Raw genomic sequence first — 21,710 nt, 5'->3', positions numbered from 1 at the left:
AAATGGATCCCAAATTGAATGCTTTGGATCGGTGGAAGGTGAACATCATCTGTTCTGTATATAATCTTCTTCTTCTGTTCAAGAGGAAGTTAAGTTCGATGGCCCGTGCTATTCATAGATGGGCCCAAAATCTAAAGCCGCTCGGACTTTGTATTACTTGGAGTTGTGAGTCGTGCGACACATACACGTAACAACTGTTATAATCACAAAAAAATATTATATATATGAAAAAATAGTTTATAATAAAAATAATTTTATAATTTAATATATCATGTGAAGTCATATAAATAATAAATTTATAAATTTATTTTTACAAAAATTAAAACGTTTATATATATCAAAAATTTCCACCGTCATAATTATTATTATCATCATCACCAACGTCATAAAGATTTTAAATTTCACAATTTTCATATGATGGCAGTGAAAAAAGTTACCGATGATCGATTTTGTTATAGATGGATTTATTTATTTATCTCAATTGATCTTTTGTAAACCCAAACGAGATTTTAATATATTATTTTTTTATAAAGAAAATTAGATCTCAAAATTTCTAATTAATAAATAATATGAAAAGTGTTTTGTGTTTTAATTTATTTTGAAGTTTGTTTTTGGGTAAACAGAGCTACGAGATGAAGAGAAGGTGACCGTGTCATTAAGCAAGGAAATGAATGAATGGGAAAGGATGATGATAGAAAGAGAAAAGGAGGTGCAAAAGCAAAGGGGGGGAAACAGCCAAAACAAATACAGACAGAAGAAGGAAGAGAGAGAGGGAGGGTGATGTAATCATTGTAGTGTGGGGGGCGGATGGACAACTTTGTATGAGTGGGACCATTCATTCCTCTCTTTGTGGTGGTTTTGTAGTTACTCTCGTTTTCATTGTCCTCCTCAGATTTTTTGTTTTTTGTTTTTTTTTTTTAAATTAAATTTATCTGATGATTTTATTAGAATAATATTAATATAAAGATTATTCAGAGATTCTCAATCTTCCCCTAGCCAGATTGGGTGGTGAGAATAATTTATTGTTATTATTTATTTATTTTATATTATTATATTATATTATTTATTATTATATTATATTATTTATTATTATTTATAAAGTATCTAAAATCACTTTATTATTTAAATATAACCTTTCGCTTTCACTTATTTTCTTTTTAAAAATTATGACATTAAATAAATTATATAAAAATGATTTTATATAATTGTTAGATATTAAAAATAAGAGTAAATTTTTTTTTTTTTAAATATATGCCTTTTCTTGTTCCTAAAATAAATATTCTCAAAGACTGCCATAGGCAGTGGGTTTTCCTTCACCCCCCCCTCTCTCTCTCTCTCTCTCTGCATTTCTGTTGATCAGGTTGGCTGTCTATTCATTTCTCATCGCTCTTTCTCCCTCTCTCTAATAGTAAGAGTAATACGTAATACAACTATTTATGCACTCGCGTTTTTCCTTCTTTGGTCTGTTCTCTGTCCTGAATTTTCTCGCTTTCCAAACGGGCTCTGTATTAATCATTCAGAAAAAATATCTGGTTTGTTGTAAACCAAAATAGTTTTTGTTGGTTTAGGCTGGGTTCTCGATCTCTACATATGCTTCTGGAATTCCTGTGGATTCATTCAAGGAGTATTTTCTAGGGTTTTCTGCCGATGCAACTGTGGGTCTGATTTCCATGCCTACTCTGGCGGTCTGGTCAATGCTATTTTGATGGGTATGGCTGTTTGATTTGCCTTTCTGTGGGTTTGATTGCTTTGATCGATTTGATGCTTATTGAACCCTAATTTCGATTGTGTCAGAACACCTGGTTATATGTAATTTGGCTATATATATATATATATATATTTCGCTTTTGAGTAATTTGTGGAAGTGGGATTTGACTTTTGGATTTCCTGGGTTTTGGGTCTTTTTTCTTTTGAGTTCTATGGGATTTTGATTCTTGTTCTGTTCACCTGGAGCTCATTTTAGTAGCGTTTGAAGGAAAGAGTGGACCTTTCTAGGGTTTGGGTTTGCTTATTGGCATATTTTGGGTTGAGATTTTGAAGGAAGAATTTTTCTCGGGGGTACTGATCAAAAAATTTTTTTATCGGGGGTTTAGTTATTATTTGATGCGTCCTGTTGTGCTTTTGGAGTATTGAGTATATTTTTTATGAGAGTTTTTCTTCTTAATTAGGGAGGGCAGAGAATATTTTTGTTCTAGAGGGTAAGGATGAAGGCGGCGTCCGTGGTGGGGAGTCAGGAAAATAGAAGTGAGGACCCCATGTTTTTGGAAATGGAAACTGAAATAAATGGGATTGATAGTCCGAGGAGTGACTTAGAGCAAGGAGAGAGAAGTAATGTGGTGTTCTCTAGAGAAAGGCCTCTTGTAATGAAAGAATCCAGATTATCCAGTGGTTGTTGTTGCAGTGTCAAGAAGCTTAAATCCAGGATGATTGCAACAGAATCTGAGGTTGGAAGCCATGAGAGATTGGGGCAGGAGAAGAAGCTCAGTAGACAAGACAGGATTGAGTTGGGTCGGTCGTTTCAGGGTGCTGTGAGTTCTCATGATTGGGAGCATGCAGAGAGTTTGATCTTCTTGGCAGATCCACAAACCCTTAATGATGCCTTGTGCATAACACTGGACTCCATCTGGTTCCTGAGCACAAAGCAAGAGCTTCATGGGATAACGGGATTGATTAAGAAGATCATTTCAAATGGTGCTTATGACTTTACAAGAGCTGCTTTGAGGACTTCATTTCTTGCTTCATGCGTCTCTGCCTGCCAGAGCCGAACATTGAGTCTTGCTGATACAGTGACTGTGATGGCTCAAAGGTAAGTGTAATTTTCTTTTATCGTTTATGAGACCATAGTTGTGTGGCTTGCCAACTGTTTGAGAAGATTCAAATTCCTCGCTTTTTTTTATTCTTTTTTTTATAAGTCAGTTTCAAATTTCTCGCTTAACAGTAAGTAAATAAATAAAACCGTTCTGATGCTTTAATATTGATGGTGTTCTCATTTGTTAGGACTGAATACTATTTTTCACCAACTTAGGTTTTTTTATTTGTGATGTAGTTCCAATTAATTGAAAAATTAAAAGCAAGCTTTTCTCAAATGTTTTTTTTTTTTTTAAAGAAAACTAATCAACAACGTGCTTGGATGAAAGGGAAACCTCATGTACATGGGACTCTCTCTATTTTCTATACACGCACCCATGTGCGCACACCCACATTTGAGCTCTTTCCTTCACAGAATATCTGAAAGGAATATATATTTTTTCTTTTGGTGGATGTTTGGAAATTATTATAGATCTTGCATTCCAATATGGATGCTAACAACCTAGCCATGATGCTTACTGGTTAGCAGCACAAGGGAAAACTCGATATTAGAATCAGATACTGGTCTAAAGACGGCCTGGACTTTCAACAAATCTCATACTATGCTATAGAAAATTCACGCCTTCTTTTTATAAATTTCAAAAGACAGATATTGTTTGCTATTTATGCTGAGTGCAATGCTTATGTTTATAGCAGGCTACTGATAAGACATTCTACTCCATATTTTGATCAGGTTGCATGAGCGTCTGCAGGAGTGTAATGGAGATGAGGTCTTGAAGGCAGAAGCTGGTGCTAAGGTTCAAAAGTTTACTGAATGGGCTCTGAAATGTATAGGTTTCCATTCACGTTGCCAAGGCAATAAGGATAGAGTGAGTCACAGCTCAGCTGTTGAGATCCAACTCCAGTTATCTGGTTTCAAGACATTTTTAGATCTTGCTGGCAACCAACTTACTGGGAAGGACTTTACAGAGGCCTTTGATGCAGCTTGCTTTCCCCTTACCCTCTTCTCTAGCTCATTTGATCCTGGGTGGGCAACTGGGATATCAGCAACTGCAATCCAAGGATTGCTGGGCGTGTTGGTTGAGGGTGGTGCAGACAATGTCAATCAGTGTTTCCTTGAAGCCTCACGGTTTGGGAGCACAGAACTTGTGCGCATTTTATTGCAGGTATTGTTAATATCATGTTGATATTTCTTGATGGTGACGTAGTTGCCTTTGAAAGAGTATTTTGTTCTTTATGTTCACATGCATATCTCTGTGTGTGTGTTCAAAACAGTGGGAAAGAAACTAGTAGTAAGGACAGGTCAAAACATGTGTGTGTTCACATACATGTTTACAAGCAGCTTAAACATTGTTGGGTTATATTACAGGTGATGGGTGTGATTCCCTTAAATGGAGAGTTTTAGATGGAGTTGGCTTCTAATGGTGAAAGTAATTTCCAACCATTGTGGTAGTGAAGAAAAAATGGAGCTGGTCAAATTTTAACTAACCATGAGAAATAGCAGATAAAATTTTGTTGATTATTGGGGATTTGAAAGTTAGAGAAATAAAAAGTTAGTTTATAAAAATTTTATTGATCTCTTGTATACCATCTTGTGTACTTGGGCTATGCCTATTATAATTAATACTACCGTTTTACTTATAAAAAAAAAAAAAAAAAATTATCGTTACAAAAAGTATGGTGACCCCTTAGCTTCTCATGGATTTTCTTTACCCCGACATGCAAAAATGGCTGTGATATGAAATAACATCTGTACTTGTCGAATATGTAACTACTGACATGGAATTGTTAGATAATTTTCAGAGGCAACTACCTCGTTTCTCACAGACATTTAAATTTGATTTAATCTTTTCTATTTTAAATTGCTCTCTTGCCTGGATTGGGATTGGTTTGAAGGAATCTTTGAAAAGAAATTTGTGAGAACTACGAGATGTAAATATCGGTTATTTTGGGTTTAGTCGTTTGTTTTCTTCTTCTTTTCCTTTCCCTTGAAAATCAGTTGGTGTTTCTAGTACTATTTGACATCTGTTTAGAAAGTAAAGGGTTCTTGTCAATAAATATTTTTTATATTTTCTTGATGCTACCTAATAATCGTGGATCATCCCATGTTTGATTTAGTATTTTTCAGAAGGAATGGTCCTGCTTTCCAGTTTCTGAATGGTTGACAGGGTTGCTTAGATTATGGAAATATATGTTTTTGTATATGTTGCTTTAAATATTTATAGCAAATTATTAGCAAGGGGCGGGTGAGGGATTCCTTTGGGCAGAGTCTCTGTTTGACATTTAAAGCGGTAAAGCTTTCCTACCTGGACAGCTCATTAGCAAGGAAACTGGAGGGGATTCCTTTCTGGGAAGTCCAATCAGATTTTTCAAGTAGTCCGGTTCATATGTACACTTTTCTTAATAATTGGTATGGAGCTTGTCATCATAATCCCTAAACTTGCATACATTACCAAATTTATCCACATTCTGATATTAACCTTTCCATTGGTGGTCATACTTACTGCATATGGTGATTCTAACAAGCGGGTCTAACATGTAAAAAGTATATATGCACAATAGCTTCATTTTTTCTTTCATGGATGGGATGCTTGGCATGGATTGATATCCTTGATCTTTTTAATTTATTTGAATGGGGTGCTTCTTCTACTGACTGCGCATGAAAATGCTTTTTATCATGAAGTTTCCCTTGCAAAAATATGCATCCTGTTACTGCCTATAAAAAGATATATGTATACAATTCTGTCTGTTTCTCTGTATATGATCTGTTTGTCTGTGTAGTTTGTTTCTTTGACATCTCTCTTTCTCTCTCCCCATTATCTGGGATTATATCTGCAGATTGCCCAAAGAAACAGCCTGGATGTTGATGTTGACCTTGCTTTGGGTTTTGCCTCCCACTACTGCAAGATCGGCACAATGAAATGTTTGGTGGAAGAGGGTAATGCCATTGCTTTCTTGGGCCCTTTGATGAGAGCTGCTGAGAGGGGTTGTCTGCAAGTTGTTGAGTGGTTTGTGAAAAGGCAATGCCGAGACATGGAGCTTTGTCTTGCCCTCACAGCTGCCACTTCAAGCAGTCAAGTAGGTATTGCTGCCTATCTTCTCCCTCACGTTCCTCAGCATGTCCTTGCAGCACTCAGCATCGAGATTCTCAAGGCTGCTGGTGAACGGAGTGGTGGGTCCCTTGATGGTGTAGCATTTCTCCTCCGCTCAGACTTCTTGGGTGATCCAGCAGCTACCTATGCTGTTGCAGACAGTATTGCAAGGTCTGATGATGAGGCTGTAGCGCCTGAGCTAAGGTCATTTCTTCAAGAGAATTGGTCAGAGGCAGCTTTCTTGGATGGACAAAGGCAAGGACAAGAACATTACATGAACCTTGTGAGGATTTTGAAGTGGGGTGGATCTCCTATATGCTTAAGAGATCTTCCAGGCCCTCTGAGGGTGGCAATTGCTTACCTGCCAGTTTATAGGGAATGTATCGAGGCAGGTGGCTTATTGATGTCCCAGAGGCTAAGAGGCCAGTTTGTTGAAGCAGTTAAAAGGCTTGGAGGAGGGGTGCTACAAGAGGTGAACCAGGGCAGAGAACTCCTGGCTGTTTTGGAGCATCATCTTCCTCCATTTTTGGCCCAAGATTTTGCCCGCGGATCTATATGATTTTTGCCTCCCCCTTTTTGGTTCAAACCTATATGTTGTGCCATAGATGGTAATAATATGTTCTCGTGCTGAGGTCTTAGTGATGGAAATTATCAAAGGTTTGCCAATTTTCTGCACAATTCATATTGTTGCATGTATAATCTTAAATATCGAATGTGCAAGTTGATCCGTGGTGTAAGACACAGTTCAACCATTCTCAAAGGTGTTGGAAATATAATGCTTGTGTATATTGGCTATAGCATTGACCTCCTCTTCCTCCCTCATTTATTTTCCGCGTGTTTTCTATTCTCCTCTTCTCTTCCTTCTTCACCGTCAACCCTCTTGAAACTTGCAAATTTGTGTTAGTTTCTGTGAGAGCGATCCAAATGCACAAAACGAGAAATTTGACATAATCTTAGCAAATCCAGAACCAGAATCTTGCATGTGACCCCCCAATCTTCTCCTTAATCAAGCAAATCTACAAATGCTAAAAAAAAAAAAAACATCAATGCACTTACAGCAGGTACATTGAGAGTGGCAACGTTTTTGGTCTCTCTAGCATTATTAATTAATTTTTATGCTACAATTACAAAGAAATCTTATAAAAGTCAAATTTTATATGATACGATATATATATAATTTATAATAAAAACAACTTTTTATAATCTAACGTATTATATCAAACTATGTCAATTTATAAATTTATTTTTTAGAATCTTTTTTTGGTTGAAGCATTTCTCTAATTTTTTTTTAAAGCTTATTTTTCTCTGCTCCCTTAAACACGGTCATCTATATTGATAGTAGTTATGAAATTCTCCATTTATAGCTTGTCATTCATTTTGGACTTATTACAATTATTTAAAAATGAATAGTACTGGATATAATCTTAGGGAATATAAGTCTTGTATATTCTTTTAAAAAAAAAATAAGATTTATTATTAAAAAAATAATTTTTTCATATGAATAATGTCATACACTATACTACCATCCTATTTATATCTTATTATATATGATGTGTTGTATTTATTACTATTTGATGATAAAACATTTTTTCATATGGTGGACGTAGATCAAACACTTTTCTTCTCACTAATCTACCATCCGATAAATATGTTTGCAATTTATTTTATTTTTTATCTTTTTTGTCAGGAAACAGAAAAATAGAAATTCATCCGTTCTCATGCATGTACCCAAGTAAAAGATTTTATGGGTGGTGGATCACTCGTGGATGTTTCGACGCTTTCGCAAGTAAAAAGACGAACGCAACCCAAAAGCTATATGGCGAGTAAAAGATGTTTCACGTGGGCATTTGACCGCTAGCCCTAGCCGTAGGCACTGGAATCAAACCATCGCATGTGCAAATCATGCAGAATGGAGATCTCTAAAATAAATAAATATATATATATATATATATATATATATATATATATATATATATAAAGGAATATAATATTATTCTTAATTGGATCGGTGGGTGCAACGAAATGAACTCTCTCTTCGATTATTAGCTTTGAGAAACAGATTATGGTGGGAAGAGATCACATTCCATTGGCTAAATGACATCTTGCTATTAAATAATAAAAAGAGAAACAAGGATGCTTGGCGTTCCTACCACCTTTCCTTAAAGAGGTAGTTCCACGTCCACCACCACCCCCCCCTCCTTCTCTCTCACTTCTTGATATTCATTCTTTTGGTCAACCAATGCCATGCATGTGATTAGTGACCCAATTAGAAGGGAATTTTGCCTCATCTCATTGGGGGATATGATGCTTGTAACGCGTCATGCCAAAAATCCTGCCATGATGTCATGTAGTCACCCCCCCACATTCCCAATCTCCTCCAACAACCTCCCCACTCTTCCTGGCCTAACCTTGGTTATCAGTATCTTTCTTTCTTGCTAAAGTCGGGTGTTGGGTTCGGTTCAATCAGTGCATGAATGAGATCGGAGGTTTAGAGGTTAACCCATTTCCCTAATGAAGAAAGACATTTATTCTCAGTATTTGTGGTACCAAGGTGCCCTTTCATTTTTCCAAGTTCCTCCTAGTGATGAAATCAATCCCACATGGTCTGTCAAAATCAAATGCAGATATTTTAAAGAGGTTTGCAGTGGGTTTTGCCACATGAACCCAAACATCCATGTTTTATCTTTGTTATTGTAAAATCGATTAAGATATGACATATCAACTAGTCATGCTGATCGGAAAATAACATCGATTTTCTTAGCACTTGGCGGCAGAAGAACACAACCTTTTCCCTCTAACCAATACACTGATTTGGTATGTGTGGGATAACGCCAGGCATAAAGTACTCTTATCATGATTAGCTTCACAATGATTAGGCCAAACTGGTTCGGGCAAGAAAACAAACATCAATAGAACTTAATGCCAAGATTTTGTAGGATCACATTTCCCTTCATGAAATGGGATGAAGTTTGCTCATATCGATTGTGCTCTACCAATTGAATGGAGATCCACAGAAAATCAAGGATTTCATTAAACTATACAGGCGAGAGACCTTGAAATTGAAAGAACATCCGCAAAATCAAATGTTTCGTAAAGGATTTTTGTGATGAAAAACAAATGATATCAATCAGAAATAAAGGAACTGTTCATCCTTTTTTCTTGTTAACATTCAGGCAGTTACAAAATTTGTATGATGAGATCAGAGGTGCATTTGCATGTTTATGACACCATTTATACATATGTATAGGTTATATCCCTCACGTTAGATGGCATGAAAGCCAAAATCATAAGAACTGCCAGAATCCCTATAGGAAGCAGAAGCAGCATGAATGGTGGAGGAGGCAATGGTGGAAGTACCAAGGGAAGAATCAGCAAAGACGCCGTGAGACATACGAGTAAAAGCAATGACTCTATGCTGAAGTAACTTGCTGTCAACAATCTTTTGCTGCTCCCCTTCCCATGCGAAAGGGTGCGTTGGTATTCGATCTTCTTTCCTAGATGATGGTGATGATGATATTCTATCTTGTTTCGTTCAAGCAGGGGGGCAGGAACCTTTCTTGTTCTTGCATCCATAATGCGACTTGTAGAATGGTTTCGTGAATAAATCAAAGCTTTCAACAATCTCAGATCCGATTCAGGAAGTTCAAATCTCATTAAAAATTCTCCTAGCCACCAACCCAATTCACAGCACCCCAGATCAGATTGAACTGATGCAAATCACACAATGTCTGAATTCAAAGAGACATATATCTGCCAAAGAAATGTCCAAACTTCCAGCTTTTTCGTAACTCGAAACAATTGTGGCCGTAGTTAAATTGCTGGTTGAAATGTGTAAAAGGGAATTCTAGCAGTTGCAATAAGCAATCAAATTTAAAATTCAGAGAATCCTCTTAAGGTAGCAATCCTTCCGGCTTCTGCTTTAACAACCCAGTGTAGCGGTTCTTCTTAGAAACTAATGCTGCTTAGATCCCAGGTTCAACACTTGCGTCTTCAATAGCTACAAATGCAGAGCGGATTCAAAACTTTAGTCTTGCAAGAAAAATTGATTTTGGGTATCCCTTCTAAGAACCAACAGTCGCGACCATCTTCAACCTCTAATCAGAACCACTTGTCTCTATCTGTCCACAAAGAATCGCAACTTCAGTTCAATGCGCAAATCCTGAGACGACGTCCTCCAACCAGACTCCAAGGTTGAACAACTGAAAGAAATCATACAGAACTATTCGATCAGTCAAACATTCTACCAAAAACAAAAAGAAATGTCAAATAAATCGCAAAACATCTCCTCAAACATATACATGTTCGGCGAAGACTGTCGGAAAATCATGTGAATGTATTGATTCAAAGATTTGACCTGAAATGTAAACCACAACATGCATGGACAATGAAATTAAAAGCTTCACACAAGTCAAACACAGCACATGGATTCTAAGTCCCGATCCAATATTTAGAACATGGTAAGCCTGAAGCCAAGCCAAAACAATTCTGTACAACACGTCTCAACACCAAAAGAGAGAGCTTGATTTTATTGAAGATGAATTAAGGGTTTCTCCAAGATTTAGATTCAAACAGGAGTGGTTTGCACTAAAAACCCAATACATTAATGAAAGAAAGGAAAAATACAAATACCCAAATATGAAATCTAACTTTTTTGAAAGAAGAGAGAGAGATGGAGAGATCAAGCGAAGATTAGGAAAACCAAAGACAGAGAAGCAGAGATTAATACCAGTGACGTTGAAAAAGCTACCGAAGCCTTCCGTTGTGGTGATAAGAAAATTTCCGAATGAAGAAACACGACAGACGGAGCCCTTTACAGATCCTTTCTTTTCTGGTCAGTAGCCTACAGCATAGAAAACTTATCGAGACAATTTCAAGCACAAAAATTGAGAAGTGGGTTTTCTGCTACATTAATTTCTAAAGGTGGAATGAATGTTATATGAACGAATGGGAAGGGTGGAATGGAATTGGTACATCCTTTCCTTTGGATACATTTGTGGGCCGTTGCACTGTATTTCGATGATCACAATTATTATTACTACAGATATTACAGAGAGAGTGAGAGACAGAGGGAGATCAGGGGTTGGGTTCAGTGAATTCATGATACAAGTGGGGTTGGTTGCTGGTTTTGAAAACCGGAAGAGAGAGAGAGAAGAAGGGGCGTGTCTTCCAAGGTTCTTCTCCCCTGGACTGTCTCAGTTCTCTCTCTCTTTAGAGTTAGAATCTCTCTCTCTATATGAGAGTACACGTGTTCTGTCCCTCTAGAGAAGCCTAGCTAATACCACACCAGCATCAACTTTATTTTTAATTATGCTTCTTAATCCACACATTTTAAGGGCCCCTTTTCCTCCATTTTCTTTCATCTTTTATCAAATCATTCCATCGAAATTCACTCCATATTTTCATTTGCAATGGGTCCATACTGCTTCCCATGCTGTTTTAGAATAAGTTCCTGTCCCGGGTGTCCCCCCTCTCATCCTTATTCAAGGTTAAGGTTACATAATTCATCTCGTCGTGTATTAGAATTCTTAATACTGTTTAGATAATAAATTGAAATGAGATAAAAATTAAAAATTAAATAAATTATTATTAAATTATTATTTTAAGATAAAAAATTAAATTATTTATTATATTTTATGTAAAAATTTTAAAAAATTATAATGATAAGATAAAATTAATTAAAATATTTTTTATATCCAAACGACAGTTTTTTCTCAAATTCATGTCAATAATAATTATTTGTACAAGTTAGGTAATTTGTAAAAATTTGGACTTAAAATAGTATTTTTTTTATATGACTCATCTTTTTATAAAATATTTACAGGCATTTTATGTTTAGTCCAAATAAAAAAGAGAGATGTTTCAACCATTTATAAAAATAAATCTATAAACTCAATGTGATACATTAGATATAAAGTTTTTTTTTATTATAAAATAAATCTAACGTAAGATATAAAATCATTTCAATTTTATAGTTTTTTTTTTAAATGAAATATAGTATATTTAAAAAAAATTAATGAATTTAACAAATTTGCAATGGCATTTCCGACGGAAGCATCTCCATTTGAGTCGCCTAAAAGGAAAGCATACAATTCGAAGCAAGACCGATACGTCTTAAACAAAGAGAGAAGATTGTAATTCAAATATATGATACGATTTGTAAACTTAATACGAACACGATACAAAATTAGCATATTTGAATTTGATATAAATAAGTTTGAGTAAAAATGAGTTAACCCGTTAATACATAATTAATAAACGGATTGATAATGGATTAATTTGTAACAATCTGTTTAAGTTACATTTAAAAATTATAATTTTATTATTGTTAGGATTATAATTTTGGACTAATGCTCATATTTATTATTGTTGGATTTGTAATATTGATTTTATTATCTGTAAAAATATAAAAAATATTAATATTTTATATTAAACAGGTCATAAAGAGCCATGTCAATATTATTTAAGAGTTTTGTTACATACAAACAAAATCGCGTACTAATCTATACATCAATACTGATTCATTCATATTTAAAATTTAAATTAACATTGTTTTCAATAAAACTTACTTTTTGATCAATCACATCATATTAGTGCGCAGATTAGTATACAATTATGCTTATAACTATATTTTTCCATTATTTAAATAGATCATGTTAGGGTTTAAATGTCTGACTCGTTTAGATTAACCGATCGTGTTTAAATTAACTCATATAATTAAATATTTATAATTGAATAAGACATGAAGAAGACTCACAAATTACACAAGATTTGATTATTGTCTAAACTCTATGATTTAGAGTATAAGATATATATATACAATGAATTCTATAATATTTATTAAGTATTTAATATTATCTAAATAAATAGCGATAATTCATTTTATATATCCTTCTTTTTTTCCTCTTAACACCTTAAAAATTTAGTTGGTTTGTCTTCACAAAATATCTCAACTCAACTCATCTCATCATTATAAATTTTTTAAAACTCCATATAAAATAAAATAAATAATTTAATTTTTTCAAATCATAAAATAAAAATAATATTAAAAAATATATATTCTAATAATATTTTATTTAAGTTTTAATTTTAATTTCAACTTCTCTCATTTTATGTGTGAAAACAAAAATAAACTAGACAAAGATTCTGAATCCGTACATGCAAAGTGGGCAATTCATTACATGCATGTTCTTTTGTGTGCAATTTGAACGTCATTTCCCCATGCATCCACAGTAGACAGTATTGTACTCGGGGTTCAAATAAAGGGGCGCTGCAGTTTCCAGGCTGCATCCTGACGCCCGGTATTCGCCTAACTAGCAGGGCAATGGAAGTTCATGAATAACAGCTAGCTTGGCCAAAGAAAATTCAGCAATGGCAGCTGCATGCATGAATCAGACTGTGAATAGAGCCCATGTACTTAGGTTCATTTTGCCATTAACTTTCCTACCATATTGATAAAAGTTTCTAAACATGCGCTGAGTTTGATGACTTTCAGTTCAAATAAATATATATTGAACAAGAAAATTCTTATTTTAGAAAGAGAGAGAGGTACATTTATGTCTTAACTTAGACTCGGTTGTTTGGATGCACAAATCTCATTTGAGTTATACTTTAGAGTTTTGCTACGTACAAGCATAGTTGCGTACTAATCTGTGTACCAATACTGATTTATTCATATTTAAAATTTAAATTAACACTGTTTTCAATAAAATCTATTTTTTGACCAATCACATCACATTGGTGCACAGATTAGTGCACCATTGTGCTTGCAACTATATTTTTCCTATACTTTATCTTTCATCTGCTTATTCAAATAGTTGGAAACATAATGTTATCTCATATATGATTTTTCAACTAACGCTACAGTAATATTATAGTAATATTATAGTAACACTAACTACCACATTTTTAATATATATAATTATCTATTAGAATTTTTATTTTATTGTAATATATAATTAGAAAATACTATTTCAAATTTTATAAAATATAGTATAATAAATAGGTCATAATATAATAATATAAAAATATATTTTGGGAAAGTCAAAATATTTATGAGTTTTTAAATTAATAATACCTGTTTTTAATATAGTGATAATATTTTCCATCAAATAATTAAAAATACTTTTCAATGATTGGTGGGATCCAACATTTTATTAAATCCTCAAAAAGTTAAAACAATCTCATTTCATCTCACTATCCAAACATATATTTTTTTACAAACCATTACATTTCATTTTAACTAAAAAGTTTTACTACTATTCAACATATCTCATCTCATCAAAACAAAACGAGTTTAGACGAGTTTCACAATTAACATATATAATTGTTTGATTAAAATTTTCATACACTGTGTAAAATTCTGATTCTGATTCTGATTTCTGAACACTTCGATTTCGTCAGAATCAGAATCGAAGAGGTTGGAATTTTGCACACCCCTATCATACAGTGTAAATACTCAATAAATGTTGTGAGATTCATTGTTTTTGTCTATATTTTTTTTTCACTTAAATCCTAAAATTAAGACAAATCTCATTTATCTAATTACTGATTTGATGCATATTGGGAATGATTATAGTAGATAAAACATCAAACTACCTTAACCTAACCCATGTGTATAAAGCCAGCTTTTGGGTGATAAAATAGAATTGGTTCTTTTATTACATCACAATAAGCATCATAGTACTTTAAACGAATCCATCATTTGGAATAGCTTTTGGCATTTGGCCGATAAACGTAATTTCTTCTATTACATCAAAATAAACCTCTCCTCTTTCCATTACACCTCCCTAACTTCCCACTAGCACTACATCATTTTGGTAGAAAAGAAAAAAAAAAGAAAAAAAAAAAAACCCCAACAAAAAAAACTCTACAAAAAAAAATTATAATTTATAAAACACCCTAAAAAGAAAAAAAAAAAAAACCCAGTTTACCATAATTTTCCAAGTTTCCAACAGGTTTGATCTCAAGTCAAAGGTCTAAGTTCCGTGTGGCTGCTAAATTTTCTAAGATAAGCTGCACGCATACATAAATTCTTCTTGTGTGAAACATTGTATCTTTTTAAAATACCACAAAACATTATCATGTTAGTGTAAAACTAGCCAACATTTCAAAATTGACAACCTCGTCCGTACATCATGTTTGGAAGATTTTGCCATGTGGGGGTGGTGGGTATTATCTGACTAATCTATCTGCCTTTAGTCATCAACTCTTGCAAGTAAAAAAAAAAAAAAGTTGAAAGCTGGGGGATATATGGTATTGAGAAATACTAAATCTATAAAAAGATTTTATAAAAACAATCTCACATGCTAATATGACTTAATATAATACGTTAGATTGTAAATATATTTTTACTGTAAAATAAATCTGACGTATCACATTAAATTATATCAATATGTAAATTTATTTTATAAAATCTGTTTATAGATTTTAATAGAGGTCAGATGGATTTATCTTGGACGTACAAGCAATTTGAGTTATTTTTCTACCGACTTCGATCCTGTTACTAATATAAACCATGATAAGTCTTGACCGTACAAGCAAATATTAAATGGTCAAAGAGTATATATTGCTCTATTGACCAAAAATGAGACATTAAACATTTTTAATATTTGAAATCATAGTTATCTATTGACCAAATGGCCTAAGATGAACCCAAATTACCCAAAAGTAACCTTATATAATGATTTCGAATGCTCTTATTTTTATTTTATTTTATTTTTTATTTTTTGGGATGGGGGAGGGAGTAATTTGGTTGGGGAAAGCAGATTACGAAGGGGCTTGGAAATCGTATTATTTTATGAAAAAGTTGGTCGATTCGTTCCTCATTAAGTAATGTCTATGCATTTGTTAAAGGCTTGCCTGCTGGCCCATGTTTGTTCGACTGATAAGAGCATCCCCATCCGGTTCTCCAAAACTCTATATTCCCCATAATTTGGGGTTTATTTTGGGGTTTTGGTCAAAATACCCCCCACATCCGGATCCCTATTTTAGGGAAAAGGTTTAGGGAATAAACAGTAAGTCCCCATATTTGGGGACTCACTATTCATTCCCTAAATCATTTTTATTAATATTTTATTCTAATATATAAAATAAATAATTTTTCAATCATCTACACTTTCTTTTATACTCATATTTATTATAGTTTTAAATAATAATATTAAAAATAATTTAATTAATTACGAAAAAATAAAAAAGTTAATTTTAAAAATATTATTATATTCACAAAAAAATAATTTAAATTTTTGTTTAAAATATTCACTAGAGTAATAGTTCAAAAAATAAGAAAAAATATTGAGTAGTTAAATTTGTAAATAGAAGTGAAAGAAAAAAGTAATAAAAAAAGAATAGAAAAATATTATTTAATAGAATAGAGATAGGGATGGGGAATGGGATGTAGGAGGTTTTTGAAAGATGAATAAAATTTAGGGAAAATTTTGAGGAAAGGTGATTTTGAGTTAAATTATAGGGATGAGGATGAGGAATGGGATGAGGATGCTCTAATATGTTGTCCCCCAGCAATTCTTTTCGACACGCGTGATGTGCACCATGCCTTCCCATTGATCGAATTGTGCGATCCATACATACATGCATACATACATACATACATACATATATATATTTATATATATATATATATAATTTCCAGCTTGTAATTTCTAATTCTAACCATTGTATATAATCAGGGAAGATTAGTGATAAGATTTGATGTTCCTCCTACCAACTTATTATTAGGTTATAACTTGTAAGGAGAACCATACTTTTTATTTCTATTTTATTTGAAGTTTTAAATTTCAGACACGAAAGATCACCGTCCCCTTTCAATTCTCTTACTTGTCGTATTCGTCGTCTTCGCACTTTGCTAAGGTTAGGTGGCATTTCTCGCATTTTGTATCCGCACCGAAATTTTCTAACGAACGCAGACAGCTGCAAGTTAAACATTGTCAATCTTGCTTCAAAAAATTTAAAAAAAAAAAAATACTTTAGCTAAAAAAAAAACTCACAAATTAACGTGACTTAATGTAATATGTTAAATTATAAAGTTATAATGTATCACATCAAATTAAGTTTGTAAATTTGATTTTGTGATTTTTTTTAACAGTTGTAACACTTCTTTTCTTTTTATAAATGATTTGTATTCGAGACAAACCATCAAATTTCAAAGAGGGTACTCGTTCTTTTGAAATCTCTCAATATTTCGATGGAGAACGAAACCCAGAAATACGATCTAGGAGGAGGGGCTTGACGGAAAAATACTTCCTGGGTTTTGTCCATTTCATTCCAAAGGTCTCAACAGATAAAAGGATGGGTATGCAATCTGAAAAGAACCGCCCAACTACATCACAATAACACGACCATAATTATGAATGCATAGAATCCCTAAACTTTCGCTTGCAATAGATGAACATCAAGTTATCAACACTCGACGAAATAGTCACGAGTTCGAGTGCAAATTTAACTATTATTCTTAAGGACGACTACTGTGAAACAGATGACAGCAATTCATGATCGGAGCTCCAGCCAATGCAATTTTTATTCCTGCAAAGAACAAATTAAAATCGTTTAGTTTAAGGGAATGCAATTTTTAATAAATAGTCTCATAGTATATGTAAGTTGAAGGTTTGTCAATTGCCAATATAAAGTGAGGACATTGCAAAATTTAAGGGATGCAAGCATGCATGATGCCAAATGTCAGCATTGAAGGTTACCAATATCCACTTCAGTCTTAATTTGGAACCCTTGCCAGCCGCTTTTGTGGGAAAAAAAATCTCCCTTACTTTGTTAACTTATGTAAGGAGAGCGCCTTTAGTACGCCTCCCTTTTGTTCATGCAAGCTATCTAAGGTAGTGTATCAAGGGGATCGAGAGACTTGTCTTTCTTTACGGCATAACCCAAAAAGAGTTGTCTTAGTCTTTCCCCTTCAGTCAGTGACTAATACGTCTTATTCAACAATTTAGTGGTCGCCTTCAACTTATATAAAAATGGCCATAGGTTCCTTAACTTAAGGTGAGAAGCAAGATGCATGATGCCAAATATCAACATCGAAGGTTACCAAATTTGAGGGGTTGTAATCAATTCATTCAGACAGGTGAGTTGGAAGCAGAAGCAAATCCAGGTGCAAGGAATTCTTTGCTAGAGTTAAATATTGTCATATGTCATCCTGACTAGTGATCAATTCATAAAGGAATCCTTGCAGCATATGTTTTAACCTATTAGTCTATTATTTTGAGACCAATAAACTTAAGGATTTGTTATGTATTTTCCTAGCTACTAGGCAATTTCACCTTTCTAATATATGCATCCAGTATTCCCATTCTACTTTTCTAGTTTAGTAAGGTCACTTGCACACATTGACACACGCCCATAGCATCAAGCTCATGGTTCCCCTTTCATTGTGTTCCTTTAAAGAGTTCGTTAATAATGCAGCACCTGTTTTGCTTCTCACACATGCAAATAATGAAATGTTCCCGAGATGGCATTGTGAGTACCATCATATCTGACGGCTAAATTTTTCATGAAATATAAGGCCACTGCTTAATTTATTGTGCAAGCGTAAAAATATTGAAATGGCTTATCAATGTAGTTGACATTGTAAATATTACCATGTGCCATTGTTACAATGTATATTTAAGTGATTCAACTAGTTTCCAAACTAACGTACAAAAATATATGGACAGAAGAGCCCTATATTGTCACCAGAAAACATGAAAAGAGAAAATAGATTTGTTTAGATGATACATGCAAGAAAAAAGAAGATGAAGAATGAAAAACTATTGAAAATTTGAGACCTTCATACTTAAAATGAAATTAGAGTAGGATTAAGTGATTAAGTGAAATTTTATTTCTCATTATTATTTAGCTGGGAGAGCAATACATAATTAACCAATCTATCATTTCATTCACACATAAGTCTGTGAGCTTAAGACAGCACAAGATTAAAAAACTAAATTTTATGTTGGGTCTCAGTAGAAAGCCATAGAGCTAACATACCTCATCATCATCATCATCATCCCCACCATCTTCTTTGTTCTTCTTGAGACGAGTGGTACCGCCCTCCCTGCTGATGGGTAAATTCATTGCTCCAAAGGGTGTATCCGCATTAATATGTCCTTTCAAGGTGTAACCAGTACCTTTTCCCCTAATCATGTCCCAAAGTGCAGAGCCAAAGTCCTTAGGCCTGAAGGTGATGGGAATATCAATGTAACTTATTCCATTCTTATCAATTTTTGTAGAATTTGAGAGTTCTGCACCTCCAATGCTCACATCAGAAAGCCAAACCTCATAGTCTAGTGAATTTAAGCCCAAGTCAAAGTCATTCTTATTTTCCACTTTCAAATGAAGAACTGCAACAGTTTCTTCAAAAGAGAATCTCCGAAATTTAATTTTCTCAAGATCAATATCAGGTTTGTAAGGTATGGGGATCTCTCCAGTTTTCTCAAGTGGTAGTGTTAGCCTACCGAAAACAGGCACGTCTACAATGAGGTCAACCTTGATCCTATATGGAACTATGCTTCCGGGCTTAATATCGTCATATGTATTTTTGATGTCATCATAAACCAGATTAACTGGTATTTTGACAGTCTCTTCACCATGTGCATGGATTGTCCCAGCGTCTGGGATCAACCCTGAAACAAGTTTCCTTCCATCACTCTCAATCAAATAGTTTATGTCAATCAGAGGGATTGGCACAGGATTTGGGTTCTTTATGAGAACATCGACAACAATATCTGCCTTGTCAAGATTGATACGAGGGATGTGAACCGCTGCAACATCTGCAGTAGGCTTCCCAAATCCAATAGCTTCCTCAATCTTCTCGCCAATGTCATGAATGAAATCCTTCACCTTCTCAATAAATCCACCTTTATCTTCATCTTTCTTGTGGTCTTTGTCCTTAACATGCCTTTCAACAACTTCATATGTACCAGATGAAGCCATGCCTTAATAGAACCGAGATCCCAGATGTTAAATGAACTTATTTTAGAATAACCAGGACAAAAGAAGCAACAATTTTTATTCTTAACTTGATCTGTATGAAGCACCAAATTAAGTAGACAAAATGGCAAGAAATAATGAATGAACTTAGTGAGCGCACTTATGTCATTGATCATCAAATAAAACTCTGCAAATCAACAAACATGACACTAGCAAAACCTAGATCGTTTGGAGAACATTAAAACATACATATAAATGCAATCATGCATAAAATATGAGTTCAAAATTCATTGCTGCATGGACAAATAAATTCTTATGCTCATTAATGAAATTCAGTCTGTTTCCAGTTAAAAAATAATAATAATAATAATAATAATAAAGGTTCCAGCTTCCATTTTCATTACAAAGCTGCATCACCAACTTGAATTTTTATCATTTAATTATTTGATAAGAAGTAATATCGAGAAATTATTGATACATCTAAAGTTGATTAGAGGATTACAAGGTAAAATAGGCATTAAAATAGGATTAAGCCATATTTAAGGGGGGGAGCTTTTAAAGCACAAAATATAAGTAAATCATAATCGGATTGGCAGAGTTGAAAATCGTCCAAGTTTCCATACAAATCATGTTCAAGCCTAGCATATTGTTAATATTATCAACATTGCATTGAACATACAAGGAAGTTTTGATCTAGTAGACTAGTATCTTGAAAGTTAAAGATGCGGAAATACCAATCATCCAACTTCCAGGGCAACACTGTAATCAACAGCGATTTAAGCACAACAAAAAGAAGTAAAAAGAGTACAAGATGGCGTATTGATCATGCACGCACACAATATACAGATACATAAACAACGACTTAAGTAGATCTAGGACCAGGATCTGGATCTGCATAAAATGATAAAAATGCGCGTGTCAGATCATGAAATGAAGCAAGAAATCGAAACTGGTTACAGATCACATAAAGTGGACAATATTCCACAGCAATCGAAGATGATCGTCCTATTTTTCTTTTTTCTTTTCTTTTTTTTTTCTTTTTTTCCTTCTCTCCTTCAGATTTGTGGCCTGAAAAAGCCACAATCAAATGTATCGTAAAAATCAAACGATCACCGCCGGAAATTGGAAACAATCATGAAAACGAATTCAATAAAGCAACAACAGCAGAAACAATCCAAAATGCGCATAATTGTAGGGGGCGGGAATATACAAATATATACCTGGAAATTGAAATGAGCGAATTTGATACGAGCTTTTTGGTTTAGCTTGCTTTTGTAGGGACTACTAGCATCAGTACTAGAGTCTAGAACAAAGAAGAAAGGAGCGAGGAGGCAATGCAACGGTTTGGGCTTGGAAGATTGCAAAGCATGGTTTATATTTTTGTACGGGTACGACGCGTATGGACAATTGTACGTACTGAATGGCAAAATATCAATATAATTTTTAATGTCAGTTACAAGTTTTTGAATTTGAAAATTTTTACTAGTTGACACTAGTAACGTTCGGTTTGTCACTATAATTATAATTTTCATATCATCATTATAATTTTCTCAAATATTTATATAAAATATAATAAATAATTCAACTTTTTTTAATTTTTTTAAATTTCAAAATAACAATAATATTTAATATTTCTTCTTAAAATTTAAAATTTTCATCTTACTGCCAAACCAAACAGTAAACTTATGAATATAAATACATTTTTATTTTCGTATTTAATAAATATTTAAACCATAAATAAATTTTTATAAAAATAAATTTATAAATTAATATAATTTGACGTGATATGTTAAATTATAAATTTGATTTTATTATAAAATAAATATAATATATTATATAAAATCATGTTAATTCGTAAGTTGATCTCTTTGTGTGGATCAT

The 21,710-nt window shown here is 33.5% G+C and overlaps 2 protein-coding genes and 1 long non-coding RNA gene across 5 annotated transcripts; 1 reads left to right on the top strand and 2 right to left on the bottom strand.

Annotated features, from left to right (window-relative positions):
• The first annotated feature begins 1,260 nt into the window (after window positions 1-1,260).
• Window positions 1,261-6,700, top strand: LOC122300811 (ankyrin repeat protein SKIP35-like). Of its 2 annotated transcripts, none has more exons than XM_043111709.1 (4): window positions 1,261-1,360; window positions 2,169-2,806; window positions 3,542-3,974; window positions 5,647-6,700. In XM_043111709.1, exons 2-4 carry the CDS (start codon window positions 2,205-2,207, stop codon window positions 6,457-6,459), a joined length of 1,848 nt encoding a protein of 615 aa, XP_042967643.1. In that variant the 5' UTR covers window positions 1,261-1,360; window positions 2,169-2,204; the 3' UTR covers window positions 6,460-6,700. The 2 variants fall into 2 exon arrangements, with proteins under 2 accessions (XP_042967643.1, XP_042967642.1); XM_043111708.1 differs by having other exon boundaries at window positions 1,290-1,709.
• Window positions 6,701-9,533: 2,833 nt separating this feature from the next.
• Window positions 9,534-11,203, bottom strand: LOC122300810. The gene is made up of 2 exons (XR_006240082.1): window positions 10,627-11,203; window positions 9,534-10,099 (listed from the first exon to the last, which is right to left on the bottom strand). It is a non-coding gene; the product is annotated as an uncharacterized LOC122300810 (long non-coding RNA).
• A 5,935-nt stretch (window positions 11,204-17,138) lies between these two features.
• Window positions 17,139-21,211, bottom strand: LOC122300809. Of its 2 annotated transcripts, XM_043111706.1 has the most exons (4): window positions 21,050-21,211; window positions 20,564-20,720; window positions 18,888-19,834; window positions 17,139-17,435 (listed from the first exon to the last, which is right to left on the bottom strand). In XM_043111706.1, the coding sequence occupies exons 2-4, from the start codon at window positions 20,568-20,570 to the stop codon at window positions 17,430-17,432; spliced, it is 960 nt and encodes a 319-aa protein (XP_042967640.1). In that variant the 5' UTR covers window positions 20,571-20,720; window positions 21,050-21,211; the 3' UTR covers window positions 17,139-17,429. The 2 variants fall into 2 exon arrangements, with proteins under 2 accessions (XP_042967640.1, XP_042967641.1); XM_043111707.1 differs by lacking the exon at window positions 20,564-20,720 and having other exon boundaries at window positions 21,050-21,208.
• Between the last annotated feature and the right edge of the window lie 499 nt (window positions 21,212-21,710).

This window comes from Carya illinoinensis, chromosome 2, assembly GCF_018687715.1.
Source record: "Carya illinoinensis cultivar Pawnee chromosome 2, C.illinoinensisPawnee_v1, whole genome shotgun sequence".
NCBI classification, from domain to species: domain Eukaryota; kingdom Viridiplantae; phylum Streptophyta; class Magnoliopsida; order Fagales; family Juglandaceae; genus Carya; species Carya illinoinensis.
This window is presented reverse-complemented; position numbering and strand designations above follow the sequence as displayed.

Excerpts from the sequence above, each read along its gene's own strand:
- LOC122300811 (XM_043111709.1), top strand. The coding sequence starts at position 2,205 with ATGAAGGCGGCGTCCGTGGTGGGGAGTCAGGAAAATAGAAGTGAGGAC. Across the intron at positions 2,807-3,541 it reads GTGACTGTGATGGCTCAAAG|GTTGCATGAGCGTCTGCAGG; the intron begins GTAAGTGTAATT and ends TATTTTGATCAG. Across the intron at positions 3,975-5,646 it reads TTGTGCGCATTTTATTGCAG|ATTGCCCAAAGAAACAGCCT; the intron begins GTATTGTTAATA and ends TTATATCTGCAG.